Below are 22,670 nucleotides of genomic sequence, written 5' to 3'. Positions count from 1 at the left end.
AGTTAATTTATGAGCACGGGAGTCTAACTTTGAAAACATTTTCATTTGGACATTAAATTTATCTTTTGCGACTATGCGACAAGTTGGACTGGTTGAATTGACTGGTGTCAAAAGTGACACCTAATTGAACAGTGAAGTTGCTTTGGGTGCAAATTATAAGGAAAACTTTCAAGCTTGCGTTTCTGGAGGTAGTGGAGACATGGGTGCGATGTACTACTGGAAAATATTGAATACGCAAAATTTGTTAATAATAAGTGGACCAGGATTCACCTATTCAGGATACATAAAACGTCATCAAGCAAGTGTCTAATAACATAATATCTAATTAAGAAAGCAATTTGAAAGTTTAATTATTTGTAGTGCAAAATTTCTCACAAATATTAAAAAAAAAGTAAAACCATTCCCCTACTAAAACTAAGCAATTTCTGGTCTCATTGATTTAAAATTTAATCGAACGAACATTTAATGAACCGCTTCCAACTAGTCTATCGGGCTCCCAAGAGATTATGTAGTTATTAAGCATTAGAGACGATTCGGAAATAAAGGATCTTCTAACTTAAGCTCTTGCAACTAAATGGTTTTCCAACCAATCATGGAGATGTATGTAAAAATGATGTATCTATAAGAAAACGTAAATTAATTGCGCTTCTTAGTGGCTTATTCAGATTAACCGATACTGACGACAGAGGAAGGAAACCCATGCCCTTGATTTTATTTTAAACATATTAATGCCTGCTTTAGTACTCCTCATGTTCCTCTCGGAAAGCTTCCGAGTGCCGCAAGGAGACGCACGGAAAATCATGCATATGATGGGTAATCATTTTAATGAATTATTTTGCTCAAAACAACCACTTTTTATTGCTCCATTAAAACGAAGCGCCTCTTGAATTACAAACGCATTCAACGGTACAGCCGCCGACCATAACTCAGGCAAAATTTTAAATCTCCATTCCATGGCACTGTCACAAGTTAGAAAGTGTTTCCGCTTTATTGGTGCGTGTACACGTGGCGTCTCCGGTAAGCGTGTAAAGTGAATGTAATGTGCAAAGGCACATACAATTGTGGCAGAGTGTGGCAAGATAAAGTGGCTGCTTACGGGTTGGGCTGTATAGAGTTTTGCATTCTGACTGCGTGCTTCAAATCACTTGGTTTTCGTTACCGGGCACATTTTTGTCTTGTTTGGCCGTGGCAAGTGACATCTTACGGTTGTGCGGAGCAGCAGAACAATTTTCATTGGAGTTGCTCGACATTCGCTGTCAGCTACTGGCAGATCTACATTGGCTACGCAAAATCCACTGCACGGGTGTAAATTTATTCCAACCGAGAACCATTAACCCAAATATTATACAGCTTTCGTTTGACGGAGCAGTCGTCCACGGGCTTGCAATTCCTATCCGTTTTTATCCTGTCCCGTGCCGGCGTCTCGCTGACCATGCAGTGCAGGAGAACTTTCACCGAGCTTAAGCCATTTCACGAACTCACCTGTACGCGGGAAAATTCACCCGGCTACCGGTTAGGGGCGAAATTTGGCGCTGGCATTGATGAGATGAGGGCAACTAAGCGTGGAGCGCAAAAATCCTTGCACACCATGCGGGTGCGTGCACGGAATAGCAAATGTCGAGTCGAGTCTACCGAATGCCAGCGGGCAGAATTGCGGTACGCTGGGAACACGAGCAATCGATCCTGCTCAGTCAGGTATGTGTGATGGTCGGGAAAAACCGCGTCAAGAAGGCTGAGCTTAAGAGTTTTGCGGGGCGTAAGTTGCACGTCGTCACCCGGAAGAAGGCGCTCAGCACCTGGATCGATACGCGCGCGGGGTTCGCTAGGATAAGAGCTGCTAAGAGCTGATAAAATCCGGCTGCATCTAGAAGCAGGTATAATTAGAAACACGTAACAATAGTGCAATCGCTTTGAATCACACTCCACTAACAGTATTTTCCTGGTGTTTTTTTGCTTTGGGTTTGGAGGGGGGCAATGCTTTTCGGTTGCGTCAGTTGGCAGGTCCTACCAGTCGGTACCCAGTCAGTTTCAGGCGGTTTCTTTGCGTTAAAGGGGGGCCATTCTCCCGAGTCGGCACACAGTCCGAACGACCTGTCCACTACCACCTATGTACCTTATGCGTGTGAAAATCTGCAAACAAGAAGTGCATTAATCTGCTCGAAGCTAATTTATCTCACCCGGTGCAATAAATCAGAATTCTACTCGGCTATTCTCAAACTGCCCCGGTTGGTTGCACTAAACCGGCCGAAGCCTTCGTAGCACACATGCAGGGAGGAAGTGAAAAGCCCTATCGGTCCTATCCAACACCGAGTTGCCGAGTGCCGTAGTGGTCGTCTAAGCATGCAAATAGCCCCAGAAGACGGAACGCCGTGTGCCTCGAACGATGAGCCAGGTTCGGCCGGACCGAATAATAAGAACCGTTGCAGAACGCTCACCATTGCAGCGTCTCTGTTTCCGCAGGGTTGTGATAGCTTCTTGAAAATTAGTAACAATGACATCCAATAAAATGTACCTTCCGGAAAAAGGGGAGCCGTTCGTGCCACGGGAACGGCGCATGAAGCGTACATGTATCCGTACAGCCATCTGCTCACCGAGTTATGCACCTGGTGAGCTTTACGGCACTATACGTCGGCACACGAATCTTTCTGGCAAATAGCTGCATATGGCCGTAAGTAGTTAGCAAGTTGTGTAGCTTCTTTGTACCAGAACTGCTCTGTTCGGCGCGAAAATTGTGGTCTCTGTCTCATTCACACGTTCGAATGTCCGCAGGATCTCGTCCGCAGAACATATGTGGTCCTTGCGTACGATGTAGCGCCGTTTGCGCTGGGGAAGTACTGAAGAAACTGATTTCGTAGTGATTATCAGAAGACGACGGTCAGTTTGGATTGCGTATTACGTGATTTATGGATGTACGTGCGTAAACGATAGTCGGCTTGAAAGAGCGCCTTTGCGATGCGTATGTTGCGTAGATAAACGCGGTCCATTTTTAATGCTGTCTGAAGGGTGCGAGTGTGAACAGGATTTTTATAAAATTACTATTTTAATTGATGGACAAAGAATTTTATTTCATGAAATCATATTAAGTTATCAATTATTTTAAAAAAATTGATTAAAATATATTAAAAAAGTTAATCTGGAGAATCTTCGAATTGAAGAGGACCATACTCAAAAAGCGGCTGGAAGCAACCGTTAGTGCGCACGGGCAAAATCGGTGTCATTTAAATAAATTATCCGTTGTGTACAACCAATTACTTCGCCACAACGACTAACAGTGATATTGGTTGTACAAATAATTTAATTTGAATCACATATCAATTAATGTTATCTGCTCCGACGCACATACCATATTGTCAACAGTGCTCACATATTCATTAAGCAGCAGCACAGCCCGGTCACCGTCCACCGGAAAACCTCGTGTGTCTCGATGGTGCAGTTACGACTTAGTTGCAGGAAGCATCCAATGCATACCAAGTTGTAGTGGGAAATTGTGGCGAGAGTTTCCGTTTCCGGTTTGTTGCCGTAGTTTTGGCCGTCCAGTTCGACGCTCGGTCGAAAATGTGCCGCAGCATCTTAGTAACGAGTGAGCCGCCGGCACTGTGCGCTGTATCCGGACGAGCGTCATCTTAATCTGCATACAGCAGTAAGCGTGATGGCTGTGTTGCATAGTTGGTGAGCTTTTGGGAACGGTTCTTGAATTGCTGATAGCGATGGGTTCTACGGAATGGTTGCATCCGATTTTGGATGCCCACGAGACGACAGCAAACAAAGGACGAGCCGTGTACCAGCCGTAAGCAGCCAGTGTCCAGTGTGGCGCGTGTGATAACAACAAATGTACAGCTGGATCAACGAAGACACCCGCTGACCTAGCGGATGCTCATCATTGGTCAAACTGCTTGCGAGTGCGGTTTCTCAAATTCTGCAACCGATACCTTTGGGAAGGGAATAAAATGGATATTGTAAGGAACCGTGCGGTATAAGGCTCACCGTAATAAACGGGCGGACGTTGAGGACGGGGTCGGATGGTGCTGGTGTGCTCTAAATTAATGATATCGAACGTTGCCAATTTGTGTCCACAAGCTTGTTTAAATATTGTGCTTCTGGTGATTGTTGAAGCTTTGTTGCTAGAAGGAAGACCGGGCGTGAAGTAATCGACGGTACCGTGGCCATCCTGTTGAAAGTGTCATCGTAGGAAAATGCATAAAATTCAAACGAGAAAATCGCTTTTAAACCATCAATACTTTTTTATCCTTTCAATAAACTTTTTGATAGTCAGAAAAAAAACTATAGAAGTACGTTTACTGAGCAATGAATTTCCGATTTTCAGTTCTACCCTTACTGGTCTCTAGTTTCATCTTATCCTTGAAGTTATTATTCACCCAAAACATGAGCTCCATAATTCTCTTCACATGGTTGGTTGCGGAAAATATGGTATAGTGATTTTTTTTCTCTACTGGCAGGCATCCGAGTACGGATACTCATTTATCGAAGGAGTGTTGCTGGTATTGTTGTTGTTGTTGTTGTCGTTGTTGTTTTTTGTATCGTAAATTTCACATAAAACAGCTACAAATAAAAAGCCAAACGGGAAAGCCGTACAAAGCTGATGCACATTTCCTCATGGTGGCGCGAGCGAAATTCCAGCTGGTACAATGGAGCACACTGGCTTGATGGAGTTTTGGCGGTTTTAGTTCAAGTATTTATTGCGGTATATGGTGCGATAAATCGGCCAAGCTGTACAATATAACTTCGGCGAACTTTATTTACATGTAATGTACGAATTTGGACGCAAGCGTGAGGCAATGCTTTAGCGCACGTGGGTACTATATTCGGTGCGGTGCACATTGATGCAGCTTCTTGTAACGAAATGTGCTGTTTTTGTTTCTTGTTTCTCAGGGAAAAAAGTTTCTGATTTGTTGATTGAACGGACCTGTACTATAGCGCTTTTTGGTGGTGGATTATGTGGCTACTTAATTAGGGCCGGAATCAACCGATACCTGCTGCCATATGTATCCTTCGATATCACTGATTTTATCCACAATCTTTCATTTGCTTTCTACAGGAACTTGTAGTATTGAAGGAAAGTAAAGAAGAATATTGTGCAGAAAAAGTAAAGTATTTAAATAGTATTATCATAACCTCATACGCAATCTTTTTATCAACGTTTCACTTACGTAGTTGTTTTGTTGCTGATTGTTCTTTTAACAGTTTTTTTTCACTAGTTTAACATAAATCGTAGGATCGTAGGAACAGATAAACCCTATTAGAACGTGTTTTTTGGTGGAACATTGCTGACATTAGAAAAACAGCTTTTCGTTAAACTTTTGCTTTTCGCTCTACAGTCTCAAGACTCGCTTTATCTACAGTAACCCTGTTAAATCAAAGTTAATCATTACCCAAACATATGGCATGTTTTTTAAGCAGTGAACAATACCAGCTTTATCTGTCTTAACATAAGAACAGCGTCGTAACTGTTGTACTAAATCACACCGTTTGCTTACGAGAGCATGCACCGGCCGGTTGAGATTAATATCGTACGAGAAAAATTCGAACGAGTGTAGCAATATAGCGGAGAATGTCAAACGAACTCCTCAGCTCTCGTTGCAAGCAAAATCGTGAGAGCGAGAGAGCGCGAGCGAACTGTCAAAATCACGCGGCCTCACATCGTTGTGTTGTTTACAAACATTGTGGTGTGGTTTATCGCGGAGTGCTCCATTTGCTGGTTTTTAACAAAAACTTTCTTGATTTTCGGACGGTTTACAACGAATATACAGGGTTTTATTAACTACAAGTGTTTTGCATACCGTATAGTGTGATCAAAAGCTTCTATCAATCGTCAAGAACAGTCATAATAGTGACAATGAGTGTACCGGCGAACGAAGCGGAAGCAAAGATGGAATGTGACGGTGTGGCACAGCTGCCGGCGAGTTCCGAGCCACGTTTACGCCATGCCCAAACTCAGCATGGGCATTACAGTACGGTGGACGAGGAAAACATTGTTGTCTTACAACGGTGCTACACACCACCGCCAACGGAAGAAGATGCCGGCAAGGAGGTCGTTTGGTTCGAGGAGGTAATCGTTTCTGAGGTAAGTGAAGCGGCATGGTTTTCTGCGCTGATTTGTTGTTTTAATATGTGTGGGCTGAAGTTAATGATTATTGAAGATCCACGTTATAATATTCTGGTGGAACGGCCTGGCCGTGTTGCTGAAGATCTACGTTATAAATGCTATTCAATTATCTGGCGACTGGTCGTAACATCACTAAAATCACTACATTCGATATTTTTTGCTTTGCGGTTGTGGCAGTATAATTATCAACAATTATTTTAAATCTTAAAATACATACATTTCGTTTGCAACATCTTGCTACCAACGAAATTAGACCATGGGTTAAGCATTCCTTAAATATCTCAAATTGTAGAAATAGCCATATAAGGCCGCATTAGATACCCAAAAGTGTATGCCTGTTTCTCTTGATATTTCCGCATTGTGCAACGATTAGAAAATTATTGAGAACAGTTTGTAATTAATCCTCCGTAATGCTGTCAACACTCCAGTCACAGGACCTATGATAATACAGATTCCAAATAATAGGTCAGAAATTATCATCCTTCAACTCATATGACGATATATTTTTTATCATCCCCAACCCAAACCCAATGGCTGAAGGGCATGGTCGAAGCACCAGACGATGCAATTATCCTTTTCGCCACCCAACGAGCCATGACAAAGTTCTATCATGTTGACGCAAGCTGTCGTGTATTCTGTCTTTCAGCAAGTCTGTTGTCTGTTGTCAGTGCTGAGCAGGCACCATTGTACTTCGACAAAGTTAGACCGCTCCGAATGACCCTGGACTGGCTGGCTGGTCTGTCTGGCGATCTGACGACGGCTGGTGTGGCAACATCTGCTGACGAGATTGTTTACAATTAATTTACAGCTTCGAACCCATATTTCATCAGATAACGTTGTCCGGGTCGGGCTCGGGATAAAAGGCGTGTGCTGGATTATCACTCGTTTCGTACGATGTTGACAGCCTATATCGTTCTAAATTCATATTCAGATGTACATTTTCTGAAGGGTACCACAAAAAACGCTTGTTTCTATCGTTCTTAAGAAAAGGATTGGCAATTAGAGGAGCCTCTATTTTCTATGTTTAAGGAGATGATAGGGTGCGGTGATTTATATTTTAGAATAGGCGACATTATGCAACACCCGACCGCAGGTCATTTTACCTTAACATTTTTTCGATCTGTTTTAGGTTGGCTAGAATCGACGAATTTTATTATACGAATTATACTTTTATACTATGACATACTGTTTGAATCACAAAGAAATGAAAATGTTAAAACACGTATGCATTTGAGTGCTCTATTTTATTATAAAAACTTTTTTCTATTTTACTTTACTACATCATGCATTGTAAATTTGCAGACAAAAAATTGTGCAATAGAGTGCTCTTAATTAAAATACTGGAAGAGATTGCCTTCTCGGTTCTGTAACCGCCATTAAACTGAAAGAACAGTCATAGCATGCACATCCTGTCGCAATACTTAAACAGCAAACAACATAGGTAACACGACAAAAGCGGGGGGGGGGGGGGGGGGGTGGTTCCGAGACTGTGGAGGATGGGTTGGGTTCTCAAGTGGATTAATGCTTCTCAGACAATCGCCAGATCGAGTATGTAAGTGCTGGCTGTGTCTTCGAAACAACGAACGAAGGCAGGTTTGCTATGGCAGGGCTACGAACGAACACGGTAGCCGAAGCTGTGTCGGAGATTGTTTTAATAAGAAAGTTTCATTTTCTTACCAGGAAGGTCCGGTGCGGATGCGTGAGGCAAATCCCGGGTAACCGCATTTGATTAGGAACGGTTCAGTGAAAGCATTTCGCATCGGCTGTGACCGATGGGACCGGCGGTAAACCGGCGCTCGCCGGTCGGTTTTGCCCTAGTGCCCTGTGGTACGAATCACGTAACAACGTTTCTTGAGATGAATTCGTCCCGTATTCGGGAGCACACCTCGTATCCCACCCCATCTCGGGCGGTTCGTTTCGCACGAGTGGAAAATTTATTTAATTGATCGTTTAAATCCGATCCCAATAGAAGAGATGGAGCCATCACCGGTTCGGCAGGTTTGCCGTGACGTTTGGTTTGGCTGCAAAATGTTTGCTGGCCGGTGCAAAAATGTTCCGTTCCGTGGCGTGGTGGAAGCAACCGGGGCGTAATTTGGGAGCTGTTTCATGTAACTTTTAATAAAGTTCGCCCCAAAGAACGGGAACGGGACAGGGCATAAAAGGGCACCGATATACGTTTGGATGGGAGAGAAAGAATCAAGCTTAGCACTAGGACGGTAAGGGTCAACCGCACGTGTAATTAAGAAATAGAGACTAATTAAACGGAATCCATTTCGTGCTGAATGCGTCTCGGTGCCATAATGTTTAAATAGGCATTTCGTCAGCTACCGTCCGACCGTGCTCCGACAGTCTAGGCGCATAAAAGTACGCTAACGAATGCATATTGTTTCAGGTGGAACGTGACTGTGCTCGGGGTCCAGTTGGACATTAAGGATGGTTAATGGACTTTTACAGGAATATTGAGCTGGCTTTCGGGAAATGGAGGGGGTGAGCACGCTGCACAAGCATTATGGATATGTTAAACGACCGTGGGAGGTGTTGATGGGCGGTGGTTTGTGTAGTGCGTTTCTAAATGATTTATGGCTGCGCCTGAAGTCGTTATGTTACTTCCTTCAAACACTTACAGGATAGAATGGTGCTGCGTAAATAGCGACAAATGACGGATTATTAGAGTGCACATGAATTTAGGTTAGGGATAGCATTGGTGCAGAAGATTCCTTACAATGTTGCGCTGGAAATTGGTTGCGCAACAAACAGTTGCTTATTGAATTCTGTTTGCTCTAGAATAGTTTAATAAATGGAAGCAATCGGGAAAACATTAAAACCTTCATTCACTAATGCACGCCGGAATCTCAAAACTGTAAACTATTAATGGTTCCAAATTTAAGGCACATTTAATGATATCCTTAAAACTTTTATTGCACCAAAAACAAGATCTGGATCTGTTTGGTTGGGTTGTGAGGCAACAGCGGTGAAGTTCGAGTTTGCTGCATTAAAAATCCAATCTTTTGGGGTGTTGTTGATGGACGAACGAAACACATAAATGTAACCGAGAACGGAAAAGGCAATCAAAACAATCCCAATGGGCCTTGAAAAATGAACCACTCCGCTACCGTCCGGGTGTGTCTCGGGAGATCAACAGCGCTTGAGGACGACTGGCTGTCTCGAAAATAGAAGCTCTTGATGGTCGTCCTGCCCCTGCATGCGGACCGGCAAAAAGGGGGCCCAATGCTTTGGCAATAATTTTGCGATCAGTTTCGGTTTAAATGGCCACCGCCGCCAGTGTTCGATATCAGTGGAATGCTGTCTCTAAAGATCGATTGCCAATGGTTCAATCGTAAACCAGAGACACGCTACAAAGTGCACCAGACGCCGATAGAAGAACGCTTGTTTCAAGTTAAGGAGGTTTCGCCATTGGGGTGTTCGGTTTCGGATGCGTTTGAAAATTTAGTCAACAAGAAGACTCGGCCGCTGGACTCTCCGGGAGGCCGCGTACGGTTTGATTGTGTCGGAGTCATAAAATCTACCGACATTGAGCAGCGATGTCGGAGGGAAGATGTTTCGATAGGTAAGTTTTCGCCATCGGAACCTGTCGCATCGTGTTGCGCTATTCATTCGAAGTGTGATCGATGGAAGCGGTAAATTTGCTTCCAGTTGAAACCGGAAGCTGGAGCGTGTTGCCTTTTTTTGCGTTTCGCTGTGTGTGTGTTTTCCATTACGGTAGAAGGGTTTCTACAGTGTGGAGCTTAAGGTTGGAGGATAGCGATTCAATATCATTTTGATGCTCTAACTTTTTTATGATTTAATTAATCGCCCTAACAGAACATAACCTAGCAGTTAATAAATGAAAAGAAAATAAAGATTTTTATACTGTACAAATTAGTCTCGAAGAGATGCATTTTGTGACACGACTCTCTTTCTATGTTAAATAATATTAAATATTAAAATCTTTATTATTACTCACATCCCGTCACTCCCAATTCACTGTGTCTGTTGGGACAAAGATCACCATTTCTTGCTATAACACTTGGTGCAGCCATGCCCGTTCCGCGATGAAACTGAACCTCACATTCTTGCCCAACACCGTTGCACCGACTCTCAAGCTTGGATCGAACAACCGACACAGGACGGGACGCTGGCAGGATGTTTAGAGAGATACAAAAGACTTAGATGACACTGGTCCCTGGTCATGAATTCATTCCCGACGGTTTGAGTTGGCTTCGTATAGTCGCCGTGTGTGTGTGGCGATTGGCATGGCGTTTCCAAACAGGCTGGGAAGACGAAAAACGTTCGCGCGCCAAGTACGGTGGAGCCTGTATTGAATGTCAAAACCGTTGTCCTTGGAGAGTGTGGCCCTCGGTGTCCGTTTGGGGTGGAAATAGATTTTTGTACTCCCGCAAGTGCACCCTGCCCGCTGGTAAGATTCGCAGTGGACAGTAGGGCTCTACAGCTGCATACCAGCCGTAGCTAAACGTGTTGACGGTGCACCAGAAGGCTATAAATAAAGCACACCAACAAGCTAGCTAGCACAAGTGCACGATGAGTCCTCCTAGCCGTGAAGCCAACCGTTGTTCCTTGTTTGGTTGCTAGCGAGGGCCGGGAAAAAAGGGTCTTCCCTGTCGGGTGCGCAAATAGCGTTGCGGAAAGCAATTTGGATAAGCCTTTGGTTTGGTTAGAATTCCAATGGCAAACCAATCCTCGCTATCCTTGCTGAAGGAGGAGGATGACCGTGCAAACTCACTTTCAATCGCTTTGCCTGAAGATATTTTCTGTGCAATTTTTCCTTCACGATCGACGGGGTCGGTATTGACTATAGTTTAATCAACGCAAACACTGGTGTAGACCAAAGTGTATGTGTAACGGGCAGTCAACATTTTCAAATCAGCACAGCGGCTTTAAAGTTCCCGTGCACTTATGTCCTCCAAGAAAAGGTATATAAGTCTAGTAGCAAACTTTCCCGTGCCCCGCCACTTGAGCCTAATTAACTTTGCTATTTGTCTCCATTTGCCATTGCAAGTAATAATTAGCTGCCCCCAAGGAGCATCTCGCTCCCCCTAACCACAAAACGATCCCCCCAGACGGGATGAAATCTTCCCGCCATCAAACATCATTTAATGTTTTTATATTGCGTATGATGCTCGGTTAGCATTTTTGTCACGGAATGCTACTAACGGCTTTCGATTAGTATGCCAGATAGCCGTCAACGCCTGGAAGCCATGCCAACCAACCTTTCCGTTTCCTGCTGGCCCCAATCGAGCCGCGCGCACCAGACCGAAGCAATGAAATTATGTAAATGGAGGTTGGTTGCATCAAAGCAAAACCCTTTACACAACACACAGCTCGACTTTTGAGATGCGGCGGGAAATTCGGTGCGGACTACACCAGCCAGGATGTAGTCGTTAGTGGTAGAACAAACGTGGAAATGAGATAAAAATGGTTTCGCCACAATGAACGGGCCAATGGATGGGCAATCATTTTGAATGGGTCCTGGCGGCTGGGATGTTATGGGTTTTGTTGCCAATGAACGGGACAGTTGAATTTTAACTAAGAATCATTCACTTTTAGTATAATTTTGAGAGGCGTTTGACTGTAAGTGTTTTCTGCGAACTTTAAGAGCAACAACCTGAAAGTGTGATTCTTAAAGGCCTGTTCAAATTTATGACCTTCAGTGGAGTATTTGTATTAGCAGCATTTGGTAGAATTAGTGAACAAAACCCATCCCTCCCATAGTTGCTCACTTTCATTGAGTGGTAATAGAGCGCAATATTTCTGCACCACGGTCAGCTTAGTGCCTCCTAAGACCGATGTGGCGAGGTACGGTGTACACATGTTCGAGTGTAGAACTTTCCTTCTTTTTTTTCCACACTCCCTAGCTGACCGAAAGAAGTGGTTTTTGGGCTGCCCAAAAGTTAAATAGCTGACGTTGACTATTTGGCCACCGACAGCATGAAACACAGACGACGGTATTATCACATGCTGACGATGGTCGTTTCCCCTCAATGGGTCGGGATATAGCGATGGGTAACCCTTTAGCGAAATGGCTAACAAGCGTTCAACCGCGGATTACACTGTCGTGCACGGAGTTAGTTCCTCCGCACTATACATACTGTTCGATTCTAGGATCCTCTGGCATGGTGCTGTGGAAAATAGGCTTACCGTACGGGTAGTTTTTTCGCCTGCTCTCGGTGATGCAATGATGTTGTGTTTAAATAAACGGTTAGCATTCGCAGCCGGAGTTTGACGTCCTGTTTCCAAAGGACTCACTGGTGCGCGCACACACGGGCACGGCTGGTCCTTAAAATCATACAGAGAATAATAGTTGGTCCAGGGAAAGAGCTGACCGTACAGTTATCGATCGGACGGAAAGAAGGGTACATCTTGCTGCCTTGCTGCAAACGATCTGATGATCTGAGCTTGTGTTGCTGTGGAGCCTGTTAGAGTTGAACTGTTGAACATTAACTACTAGTTTTAGGACTCTTATATTTACTATAAAAATCTTATATTTGAAGACAAGAAAGTTTTGTTCAACTTAAACATCGGGTGAAATTTTACGACTGTGATTTGATTAGATGGCATGTTATCTGGATTTCATCATTGATATCAACCACGAATGGGCGTTCCTACGATTTCTCCCTCTGTTTCTCGTCAACATATTGGAGTGGCCGAAGTCAGCCAGCATCTGCGGCTCAAAAATCAATATTTGTGCAAGCTTCGTTTAAATTTGCATTCGTTCCACGCAAGTGTTCACATTCCGGCATTAGTGGATTTAACAGGCAGAAGCATCATAAGGTAACCCGCGCCCAGGCTCGCGTTGCTACACACAGTAAAAGCAAATTTAAATTACTTTTCAATTAATTTTAATTAGGTTACACTTCCTTAAGAAATTGTAAGGCGCCTACCGGGCGTGTGCGCACCATTCTGACGGGCGAGAAAGCTGGTCAAGGCAGCAGCTGGTGCGACTGAATGTCGCGGTTTCCAGTGAAAAAGGTGAATAGTTTTTATCCTGCAGTGATTTTCTTCTCCCGCCAGCAGTGGTAGCACGAGGAGCTGCCTGTAAAGGTACTTAGTATAACTACACGCCAGTATTACGGCACCGGTGCCTCATTAGACTTAAGTAAGCCGCCCTTTACTGTAAGCACCGTCCCAAGTTATGTTTTCCCGGCCCCGGGATCAAGCGCGCGTCTGCTCGGAGATACGGTACACCGGTCTGGGTACCTCAGCTGTGTGTAGAGCCGCAGTTGGTCGTATCACGCGACGTCTGAATGGCATTTTCCATCGAGTATGACAATTTGGAGTGATAATATGCGAGATGTAAGCGGCGGGTTTGTTCTACAGAACGCAAGTGCATGTAATGTCGCGGACAAGCTAAAGGGGATTTAGTTTTCTGATTATCTCGAGCGATGCGGAACGGGCTTTTGCCTTTCAATTGGTATAAATCACATCACAGCCGGTGGTGCATAGGTGAAGTGATGAGCAAATTTACTCGAGAATGCCTTTTCAGTCGTAGTATAGCTTAATAAAACGAGAGCGACGGTGTTGGTTGATACTTTGTTCAGAAGGGTTAGTATGTCAGGTTTTATTAGAAATCTTCCATTAGTTGCTGTCTAGAAAGTATCAAAAGTCACAGTAGTTTAAAGGTCTGTCAAGTAGTGTTGCCAAAGCAGTTTTGCAAATAAACTGGGACATGAAGATAATATCTTCGCCAATCGTTATTTATTCAAGCCGAGCGCACGAACGATCTTGAACGTACACAATTATTAATGAAAGACGCACACATGACGCGATGCATTACAGTGTAGTGTTGTACATCGGTTCCGAGCCAAAGCTGCTCGAGTAATTGTATTATTTTAGGAATGCTTCCAAACGCCACAAATAATGCAATAATAATCAACCGTTTCAGCCCGTCGGGGGATGTTCAGCGGGATGAGCTCAAATTTGAAGTGTAAATAAATCTTCCCTCTCGAGCCGTGCATCTTCCACCTGTTGTGATGCTGTCTGTCTTCGTAGCAGCGTCGCGACTAGCTGCAGACCCCCACACCAGACAGCCGTCTGGTTCGACTTCTTCTGCCCGTTCTGCGCCGATAAGGAAGTAAGCGGCAAATAGTAGTGACAGGCAGCAACGCACCATACCCGGCACAGCTTAGCAACCGGTGGATCATATTAATCGTTGGGCGAGTCGCGTTGGAACCGCCGCCAAACCTCGTCGTACATCAATGCGTGCAAACTATGGAAACTGAACTGGTAGTGTTCAATCTAATTTTAGCTGTACTGCTCGAATTGGACGGTGGAGCGACTGACTAGTTGGTAGCGTCAACGGAGCGTATGTGATGGAACCGGTAGCATCTGCCGCCCCCGGGGGGGTTCTCACTATTCGGCCGGCCCTTACCTTTTGCAATTGTCCCTTAAGGATGACAAAAAGTGCATAACCGATGTCGCAAACGCTCGTTAAACGCGTTGTCTTGCCGTGGACGTCCATTTGGGTGGCGATTATGGCCGTCAAGAGACGCACCACATCACGTTATGACCGGGGCTGGTACCGGCTGCCAGGCTTACAAGTACCGAAGTTTAGTGCGGCAAATACGACCGTTCGAACTACGCCAGACGCACACCATACCGCCGGCAGTAGATAGATGGTGTGAATTTGGAAGTCGTCTGATTGTCATTCTAATTTTAGTGTCGTGCAGTCGTTGCTTTTGGCTGGCTTTCCCCCCCTTTTATTCGTTAAAGCTTTAGTGCTGCGAAAATCATAAATGCCGAGACGAGTGCAACAATGTCATAGTGAAAAGTGTGTGTGTGTGTCGCTTGCTGTGAGTGAGCAAGTGTTTATTGGTGGTTTAATTGCACACGTTGTTCGAGATCGACCCCAGTGGGTCGATGATACGCCATCTAAGCGTGTTGCAAACGAAGCACTAGCTGTTGAACTTCTTTCCCACCTCGATAGCACGTTTATTCTGCGCTGTGCTTATCCAGACCTGGAAGGATCTGCCGATTGGAGTATAATGAGCCAAGGTTAATTGAAATTGGTTTTATATCCACCGGGCGACGGTATCTTCCGAAGACGCAGAATCTTCTTAACCCGCTCGGTCTCTCGATGGCACAACCTTAGATCGAAAGGGCATGCGACCTTCTTTTTGATCCTTTTCTGGGCAGAATTTTCCCGACGAAGGAACGTAGTGATAATGAAGTAACATGAGCTTGTTAAGCACTGGTGGAAGGGTAATGCCGCTGGAAGCTATCGTTTCGGGCTGTATAGTATATCGTTGCGTACGGATATGCAGCAAGTAGTAGCGGTGGATTTTGGTCTATTTTGTTCCCCGCTAGCGGGACTAGCGTAATGCGGTGCTCGGTTGCGAGTGGAAGTATGCCGAACGTTGTCTGATGAAGTTTCTGTTAAAAAGGGTTTTCTTACCTTGGTAGCGGCGATTGCGATCTTGCTGTTGGGCAGGCTGTATGTAATGCGAAAAGGGTTAAAGGTCGGCCGCCGCTGTGTGTATAATTATGTCCTGCTGGAAAGGCAAGGGTACGCAGAATCGTATAATCTTTCATCCATTAAGCTGATTGTGTTTCAGCAGCACCAGCAGCAGCAGTAGTATTTTCCTTACAAATCGGAAGAGATGCGTATCAATTAGATCAAGAAGTAAACGTAGGGGATCGTATGTGAAAGGTCTTTGTGGTGGCGTGTGTTAGGGAAAGGTCCCGATTCAGAATAGAACAACCCGTACGGATAGGTGTGAAGATTGCGTATGCAAATGGGAAAGAACCTTTGAAGTTTTGTGAAAGAAATAGTTCGTCCTTTAAAAGCTTACTTTACTATGACAACACGATAGAAAATAAGACTTTGTTAAAGTATTTTCGATGAAGAAGGACATTTACAGGTAGAACTGGAATCTGTTTCGTTGGAAGTAGAAGTAGGTTCTTTTTCAAGTACAAATGATGGTTCTTCATCAATGATAGGAGTGAAATACTTCAGTCGTGAAGTGAAAGTGAGCTAAAGATTTCTGAAGCTGCTCTACTTCATCTTGAACAGAATCTAGAAATGGCTTGAACATTGCTAATTTCTTCCGAAATATGGATCTCAAGAACGATAGAAAATATACTCATGATTTCATGTGGACGTTTTACGATCATACACCAAATTTACTCATATGTCCTGTTTAGCTGTTGTCCTACAAGTTAGCGCCTGTCAAACACGTCTTTGCCAAACGTTTTAATGTGCTTCTCGTGAAAATGGTGCTCTGATACGCCGTTATTTATAGATAAACAATCGTAAACCCTCAAATAGAACAGTATGCGCCACTGGTCGATTGTACAAAGCTAAACTTCAATAGATTGCCCAACGAGCGAGTTGAGAAAACCCCCATTCCGAAGCATTAATCCCTCCCGCATTCGGGATGATCGTGCCCTAAACTGCACAGACAAAGATCGTTTGTATTTTTTGTTTTGTTCCCGCTCTTACCCAAGCGGCAGTGTTATAAACCTCGATGGATTAATAGTTCAACGGCAGGCTATTTTATGGCCTGCCAGCTAGCACCACAAGCCCTCGGGGCTGCTGGGACGCTTCGGGAATGCGACAAAAGTGCAGCAAAGATCTAATTTCACGTTGTCACTAATGTCATTGATCCGTCGTCCTCGGGGTGCCTCTGAGGCCTGCAATCGCTGGCCGCGTGAGTGATGAACATATGTGGCGTATAAATAGCACCGAAATGCGTGCTTATGTTCATACGCGCCAACACAGGCATGCATGACCGTTTTTCGATCACATATGGGGCTGACCGGTTAGTTGGACCGAGTTGAAAGGTGTGTGTTTTATGCCTTCGGGTAAAACTCGTTAAAAAGGCTGAGTTCAACGTACTTTCGGGACCATAAATTTCATGCACTTAAGTGTTTGGTTGCTGTTGTTTTTTTGTTACTTCTTCTTCAAGAAAACCACCTCGAGCGCCGTAGAGCTGGAGAGGTGGCGGAGTAGATTGAAGTAATTGGAAACGTTTGTATGTGTGTGGATTGGATGCTGTGCGGAGTTGGCAGTACGTGTACACGATTACTGAACTTGCAAATAATGTCGGTATAATTAATTCGCATCGTTCGTGCATTCCCGGAATGGTAGATGGCAGCTTTTGAGCAGGTTAAACCGTACACTGTGGCATTGATTCGGAAGATGCTGGATGCGTTGTTACAGTTTGTGCTGATATTTACAAAATTTCTTAACGAGACAGGTAACGCTTCCACATCAGGGTGAAATGTCAGTAGCACTTTTACCGGGCAAGCAGCTTGCCATACGTGATAATTAATGGTTTAATGAGTGCAACAGACTGGGGGTTGTTAAAGTTGCGAAATCCTCAGAGCGGTGGTTCAGATTTTCTATCCCACAATTGCTTTACGGCAAGTGACAGATGAGCTGATTGGTTTACAAAATTTTTCCTTGATGAATCAAAGATTTTTTTTTGTGGAAAACGGCGATATATTAGAAAGCTTAATAGTTCTAAGTATGAATGCTACCATCTCAGCATATTTGGGTATGTGTACCGGTTTTTGTTGAGCAGCATCAACCGGTGAAATCATGCTTTTTGAGCGGAGTTCTGGCGAAAGCAGCAAGTAGTTCGAGGTAACGGTTGGAAAATATAGTTCCCTAAGCGTTTGCGACTTTTTATATTCAGTGAAACGATCGTTTGGATGAAGAAATTTAGCTCATGTCATTGATATTATCAGCGTTCTGCTGTCTTGTCACATCACTTGATAGCACATTACTGGATCTCATTTCCACTATCAGAATTGAAAACTTTTCTATGCATAACAAATTTGCTCCGTTATCGGGCTGCGGTCGGGCACCGAGCGGAGCAGAAACATGTCCAGAAGGGAAGAAAGGAAGACAGTAACAGACAATCTTTAAACGAATAGAATCACGAAAACCACTGCTGATTTGATTCGTTCTGATTCGAACATGTACTCCGTGAAGTGCTGGCGGATTTTCGTGTCTCCGATTAGGAACAGTGTGGCAGAGAGCAAACCCGTAAGCGGAAAGGTGCAGAGAAGACTGGTATCGCCACAGCCTTCGTCTTCGGTTACGAGGATCTGCCAGAAGATGGGCTCCGACGGCATGACGGTGGTCCAACTGGCAAGATGGTAAGCCAATTTTCTATTTCCTTCGACAAAATCGTACCGCTAAAACTGTGCAAATCCGGTCTGAAAATCATAGTCTCTGCTAACCATCGGAAATGGTTTTTTTTTCTCAGTTCCCGTCAGTGGAGAGTTTATTCGCGTTTCGCCGTGCTATTCGTGGGGGGTTTTTTGCCTTTCGTCATCGCGTTTCGTTTTATAGCGAGATGGTTCGATGGCATTTTGGTGTGGTGCAAACCACACGAGGTCATACGCTGCTTGAGTTTGCTGCTGGTGAACCGTTGCTCGGTGGCCCCCAGCACGTCTGTCGTCCATCACGGCCACGGGACCGGGAACGGGATACGCCCGTTGGAAGAAGAACCGAAAGCTCCGGCGTTTCCCGGCCACAGGGATCATCATGCAAACTCTGGGGAAATTGAATTCTTTTTGGTTTTTGTTGCAAAGTCCAGCTAGCAGGCCCACATGATTGAGGCTGCCGCTAAGCGGTGTGGCATGAGGAGGCGCAACACGGCCGCATTAGACGCTTCTGTCGGTGCTTGATTGTGGAACAAGGCACATGAAGGTGCGACCCGGGGCCAACACCGCCGAGCATGGGTGCATGAGTGCAACGGTATGGGGTTTCGACTTGAGTAATGTGTTTTAGTGTGCCCCGGGAATGGAACGAAAACATTTTGAAAACATTATTTTATTTCTGCTAAAACCTTCGTGCCTGCGCCCGTGCCAAACCTACCATCATCAACGGTTGTTTAGCGAAGGACTTGGTGGCAGTTTTAAGGCAGCTTAGCCGGCATTGTGGGTTGTTCTGTACAGCTCGTTCGCTCCTTAGTGTTGTACGGCGGCTGTGTTACGGGGGACGGGCTGTGGTAAGTTTTGTTTGGTTGGGAGTGAAAATGAAACTGGATATCAATTTCCCTCCGATTGTTGGAGCGCATCAACGCCGTCGGGGAGTGGCGCATTACTGCTGCGAGCAACAGAACGTAGCTGTATTTGGGTTTTGGCAGTGTAAAACGACGAAGGATGTCGAAATCTGCACCATGGGTTAGTAGTACACACGGATCGTTAAATACATCGTTGGTTGCACGGGACCGTCATGATGGATGAAGAAATAGCTCGCTGCGAGCTGAGATAATGATAACGAAGAGATTTTGGGTGCAGAAGCGAAAGGATTATTTAAATTTGTTATCAACTCTATTTTTTAAACGAAGAAACAAGCCTTCTTCACTTGTCTCGTCTATCCACGAGTAGATTTCATTTGTATTGGGTTGATTGTTATTATGTCAGCATCATTCTATGTTAGTATTACTTGCCCTATTTCTATTCCGCAGACGGCAATCGATTAGAAACAATGACCACGCAAAGGAACAAAATTGGTTGCATGCTGCAATCTCTGGGTAATCAATTTCACTTGATTGACATGTTTGCGAGAAATTAAATCGATAATAGAACTTTTAACAAGCAATTCCTTTTATTCCGTGTCCTTTTTCACATTCACAAGTAGCATCGAGAAGCCTGAACCTTCCACCCATCTGACAGGAGCGCCTATTTGCGTGCCTACACGCGACTTCTGTGCGCACTGGGAGTTTGCTTTGACGGTTGGCGTAAGGTTTACTCCTCGGTGCGGCATTGATCGGCTGATGTCATGACAAATGTATCCTTGATTGGAGCCACTTGAGGAGCATCATTAACAGTCCTATAATATTTAGCACGAGGTATTGAAAACACTTGGCAATGGTTGGGTATAGAACTGACTGTTTAGAGCCTATTAAGAACTTTTATTCTATTATCAATGACGGAATAAGTACGATAGCGGCATTACGGACTTGATGATTATTCTGAATAATTGGAGTAAACGTGTGGAACTCAGTGATTTAAAAAATTTGAAACGTCTGGTATTGTATTGTTAATCTAGAAGACTATTAAAATAAAATATTTAACAAAATCAATATTAAAAATATTTTAAAATATTCATAAATATGCAACGAAACATAAGCTGGCTAGCTTTCGTTTAAAGAACTGCGCCCATACCCTTTACATTATCCCCAAACGATGGAGAGACAGAGAGAGAGAGAGAGAGAGAGAGAGAGAGAGAGAGAGTGTAGTGTAGCAGAAAATTGCTCTTTTGCATGCGTCTATGCATTCGAGATGGCATGTTTGACCAGGCAGCAGCAGCAGGAGCAGCGTGGTGGGTGCACTATTGGCTCATCGTTTTCGGACTGCACGATGACTCGAGGCATTAGAATAACGAATATTGAATGTGGTGCGATGAAGGGAACAAATAAAAAGACAGCAGCAACATGCAAGCAGTCGGTGCTGTCTGCTAGTTGAATGATGGATTTGCATGTTGGGTGCAAATGATTGAGTTTTGAGCTCGTGAACCGGTAATGGAACGCTCGGCAAAACGTCACAACGTGAAGGCTGCACACTGCTGGACGGTGAATGCAAGTGTAACGTGGTATGATAATCAATTTTGTTTTCGTAGTAGAATTTCTTGGAACGAAATGTATCACGTCACTGTATGAGGATACTAGAAATATGTTGTATGCTAAATGATATATTTTAGCATAAACTTTTTATTTATGATCCTTGGTACTTTATCCTGCTGTACTTGGGGCTCCTCTTTTTCTTCGTCTTGGCTCAAAGACCAACTATAAAGGCTCACTGAGATTTATACAGCTTCCATGCTTAACAGCAGTATGGATCTAGATAGGATTCAATATCCGGTCTTGCCTTGCCTATTCAAAGCGAATAACGCACCATAATCATTAGCATAGTAAGATGAGTACTGAAACCAATGACATCAATCAATCCTGAAAAAGAATTATTTATCTTGGGTATAGTTCATGTTGATGATAAACTTGTTCCGTACCATATCCACTCATGTGTACGAGGACTAATAGCCTTAATGGTCTTGTGCTATTCCACAATCGTGGCTTAAGTTGTATAGAAAAATAGTGACTCAATCGAAAAGACTGTGTAAGTGATGCATTTTGATACCATGAAGAAGTATTTTGCGCTGCATCATTCGATCGATTAAGCTCGATTTAATCGGTTTAATGTTTCGTGAAGATTCCTATCCCAGGCTAGCTAGGATGTATCACTCAATTATAATTGTATGTTCATTCATTTTCTTTTACCCAGCCAACTGTAAAAACAAACAATCTTAGAAAAGAGATAAACATAATGATTCATCTTGTAACTGGTCCTCACGTACTGGCGTTGCTTTAATTTCTGCGGGAGTCGCGCTGTACTCCGTTGAAACAGCAGAAATTAGCGGCCGATTTTGCAAATGATCTAATTAATCTTGCTTTTGTGCAGTGAAATGTGCATCGTAAGGTACATTACATGTTAGCGGTGGCTAACGATGCACTCAATGCGGTGCAATTAGGTGAATCGTGTGTGTGTGTGTGTGTGTGTGTGTGTCGTCTTTATGCCGTTTCGGTTGCACTTGCCCTAACGTACTGTAAATCAATCACGGGAGCATTTGCGAAACAGGCGTGCTGTTTACTGCTTCGACAGTTCAGGAAAGGACAGTTCACACAGGAAGTGCTAATCAAGAAGGTAAAGATAAGCATTCAAAATACGTCTGCGTGGTGTGTTTTGGTTGTGTTCGGCTAAATGCCGCGTGCTGCTTGTGCTTTAGGCTATAAACATACCATGTTCGCAAATGTCCCATTACACGTCCATTAACTACCCGAACATCCAATATCAAATGCGTAAACAAAAAGTCGACTGTTTGTTTATCGATGCGTAATTGCATAATTGTCACCTTGCTGCCCTCATCTAGTGATGCGTTCACTGCCCATTAGCGTAGGTGCTGCATCCATTCCATTGTGCCGGTTAGATATCATCGGCAATCGGGATGCGTTTCACGGATGTGTACTCGCGTTATCAACATTAGTGTGGTGAGTGCAGCTGGGAAGAAGAATGGGACATTTTGCATTCGGCGGGAAATCACACCTACCAATCCGTCCGGCATGCTGCAACCGGATGCGTCGAGGTGGAAAGATCACAAACGAAGCTGCATCGGTGCATCGGGTGGGTGGGTAGCATAACAATTAAAATCACATTCGTGCACGGTTCAGTACATAGTGTTTACCTGGGACCAGGCTTGCAGGCCTTAGAAATGGACAACAAATACGGTTGCTGGTTGGGAGAGGGTTAAAGATATGTGCGTACCAGGGAGACGAGGTGAAGAGGTGTTTGAAAAATGGTTGTTACACGTGAATCTCCGGGACCGGTGCGGGTGCTGAGCCATTGGCATTAGTGATTCTGTTTCATCGGTGCTGGACAGAATGTGCAGAATTGTTGTCCACTTGTGCGTTATGCGTAGCGTAATTATGTATGAAGCGTTAACGAGTGCATGATTGATGCGAACGAACCATGCCGAGTCTGTTGGGAGTCGAACTTCTGCGTAATGTGAGTGTGTGTGTGT

At 44.3% G+C, this 22,670-nt stretch overlaps 1 protein-coding gene across 2 annotated transcripts in view; it reads left to right on the top strand.

Annotated features, from left to right (window-relative positions):
* Nucleotides 1–5,639: 5,639 nt before the first annotated feature.
* Nucleotides 5,640–22,670, top strand: part of LOC118509871 (RNA pseudouridylate synthase domain-containing protein 2-like) — a 174,573-nt gene continuing 157,542 nt past the window's right edge. Inside the window, exon 1 of one of the 2 annotated variants that reach the window (XM_036051098.1) lies at nucleotides 5,640–6,082. In XM_036051098.1, coding sequence (XP_035906991.1) covers nucleotides 5,855–6,082 — 228 coding nt within the window. In that variant the 5' untranslated portion in view covers nucleotides 5,640–5,854. The remainder of the gene's footprint in view (nucleotides 6,083–22,670) is intronic. The other variant, XM_036051099.1, reaches the window with a different exon arrangement.

This window comes from Anopheles stephensi, chromosome 3 (genome assembly GCF_013141755.1).
Source record: "Anopheles stephensi strain Indian chromosome 3, UCI_ANSTEP_V1.0, whole genome shotgun sequence".
Lineage (NCBI taxonomy): Eukaryota > Metazoa > Arthropoda > Insecta > Diptera > Culicidae > Anopheles > Anopheles stephensi.
Note: the sequence above shows the minus strand (reverse complement) of the source record. Positions and strands in the feature narration are given on the sequence as shown.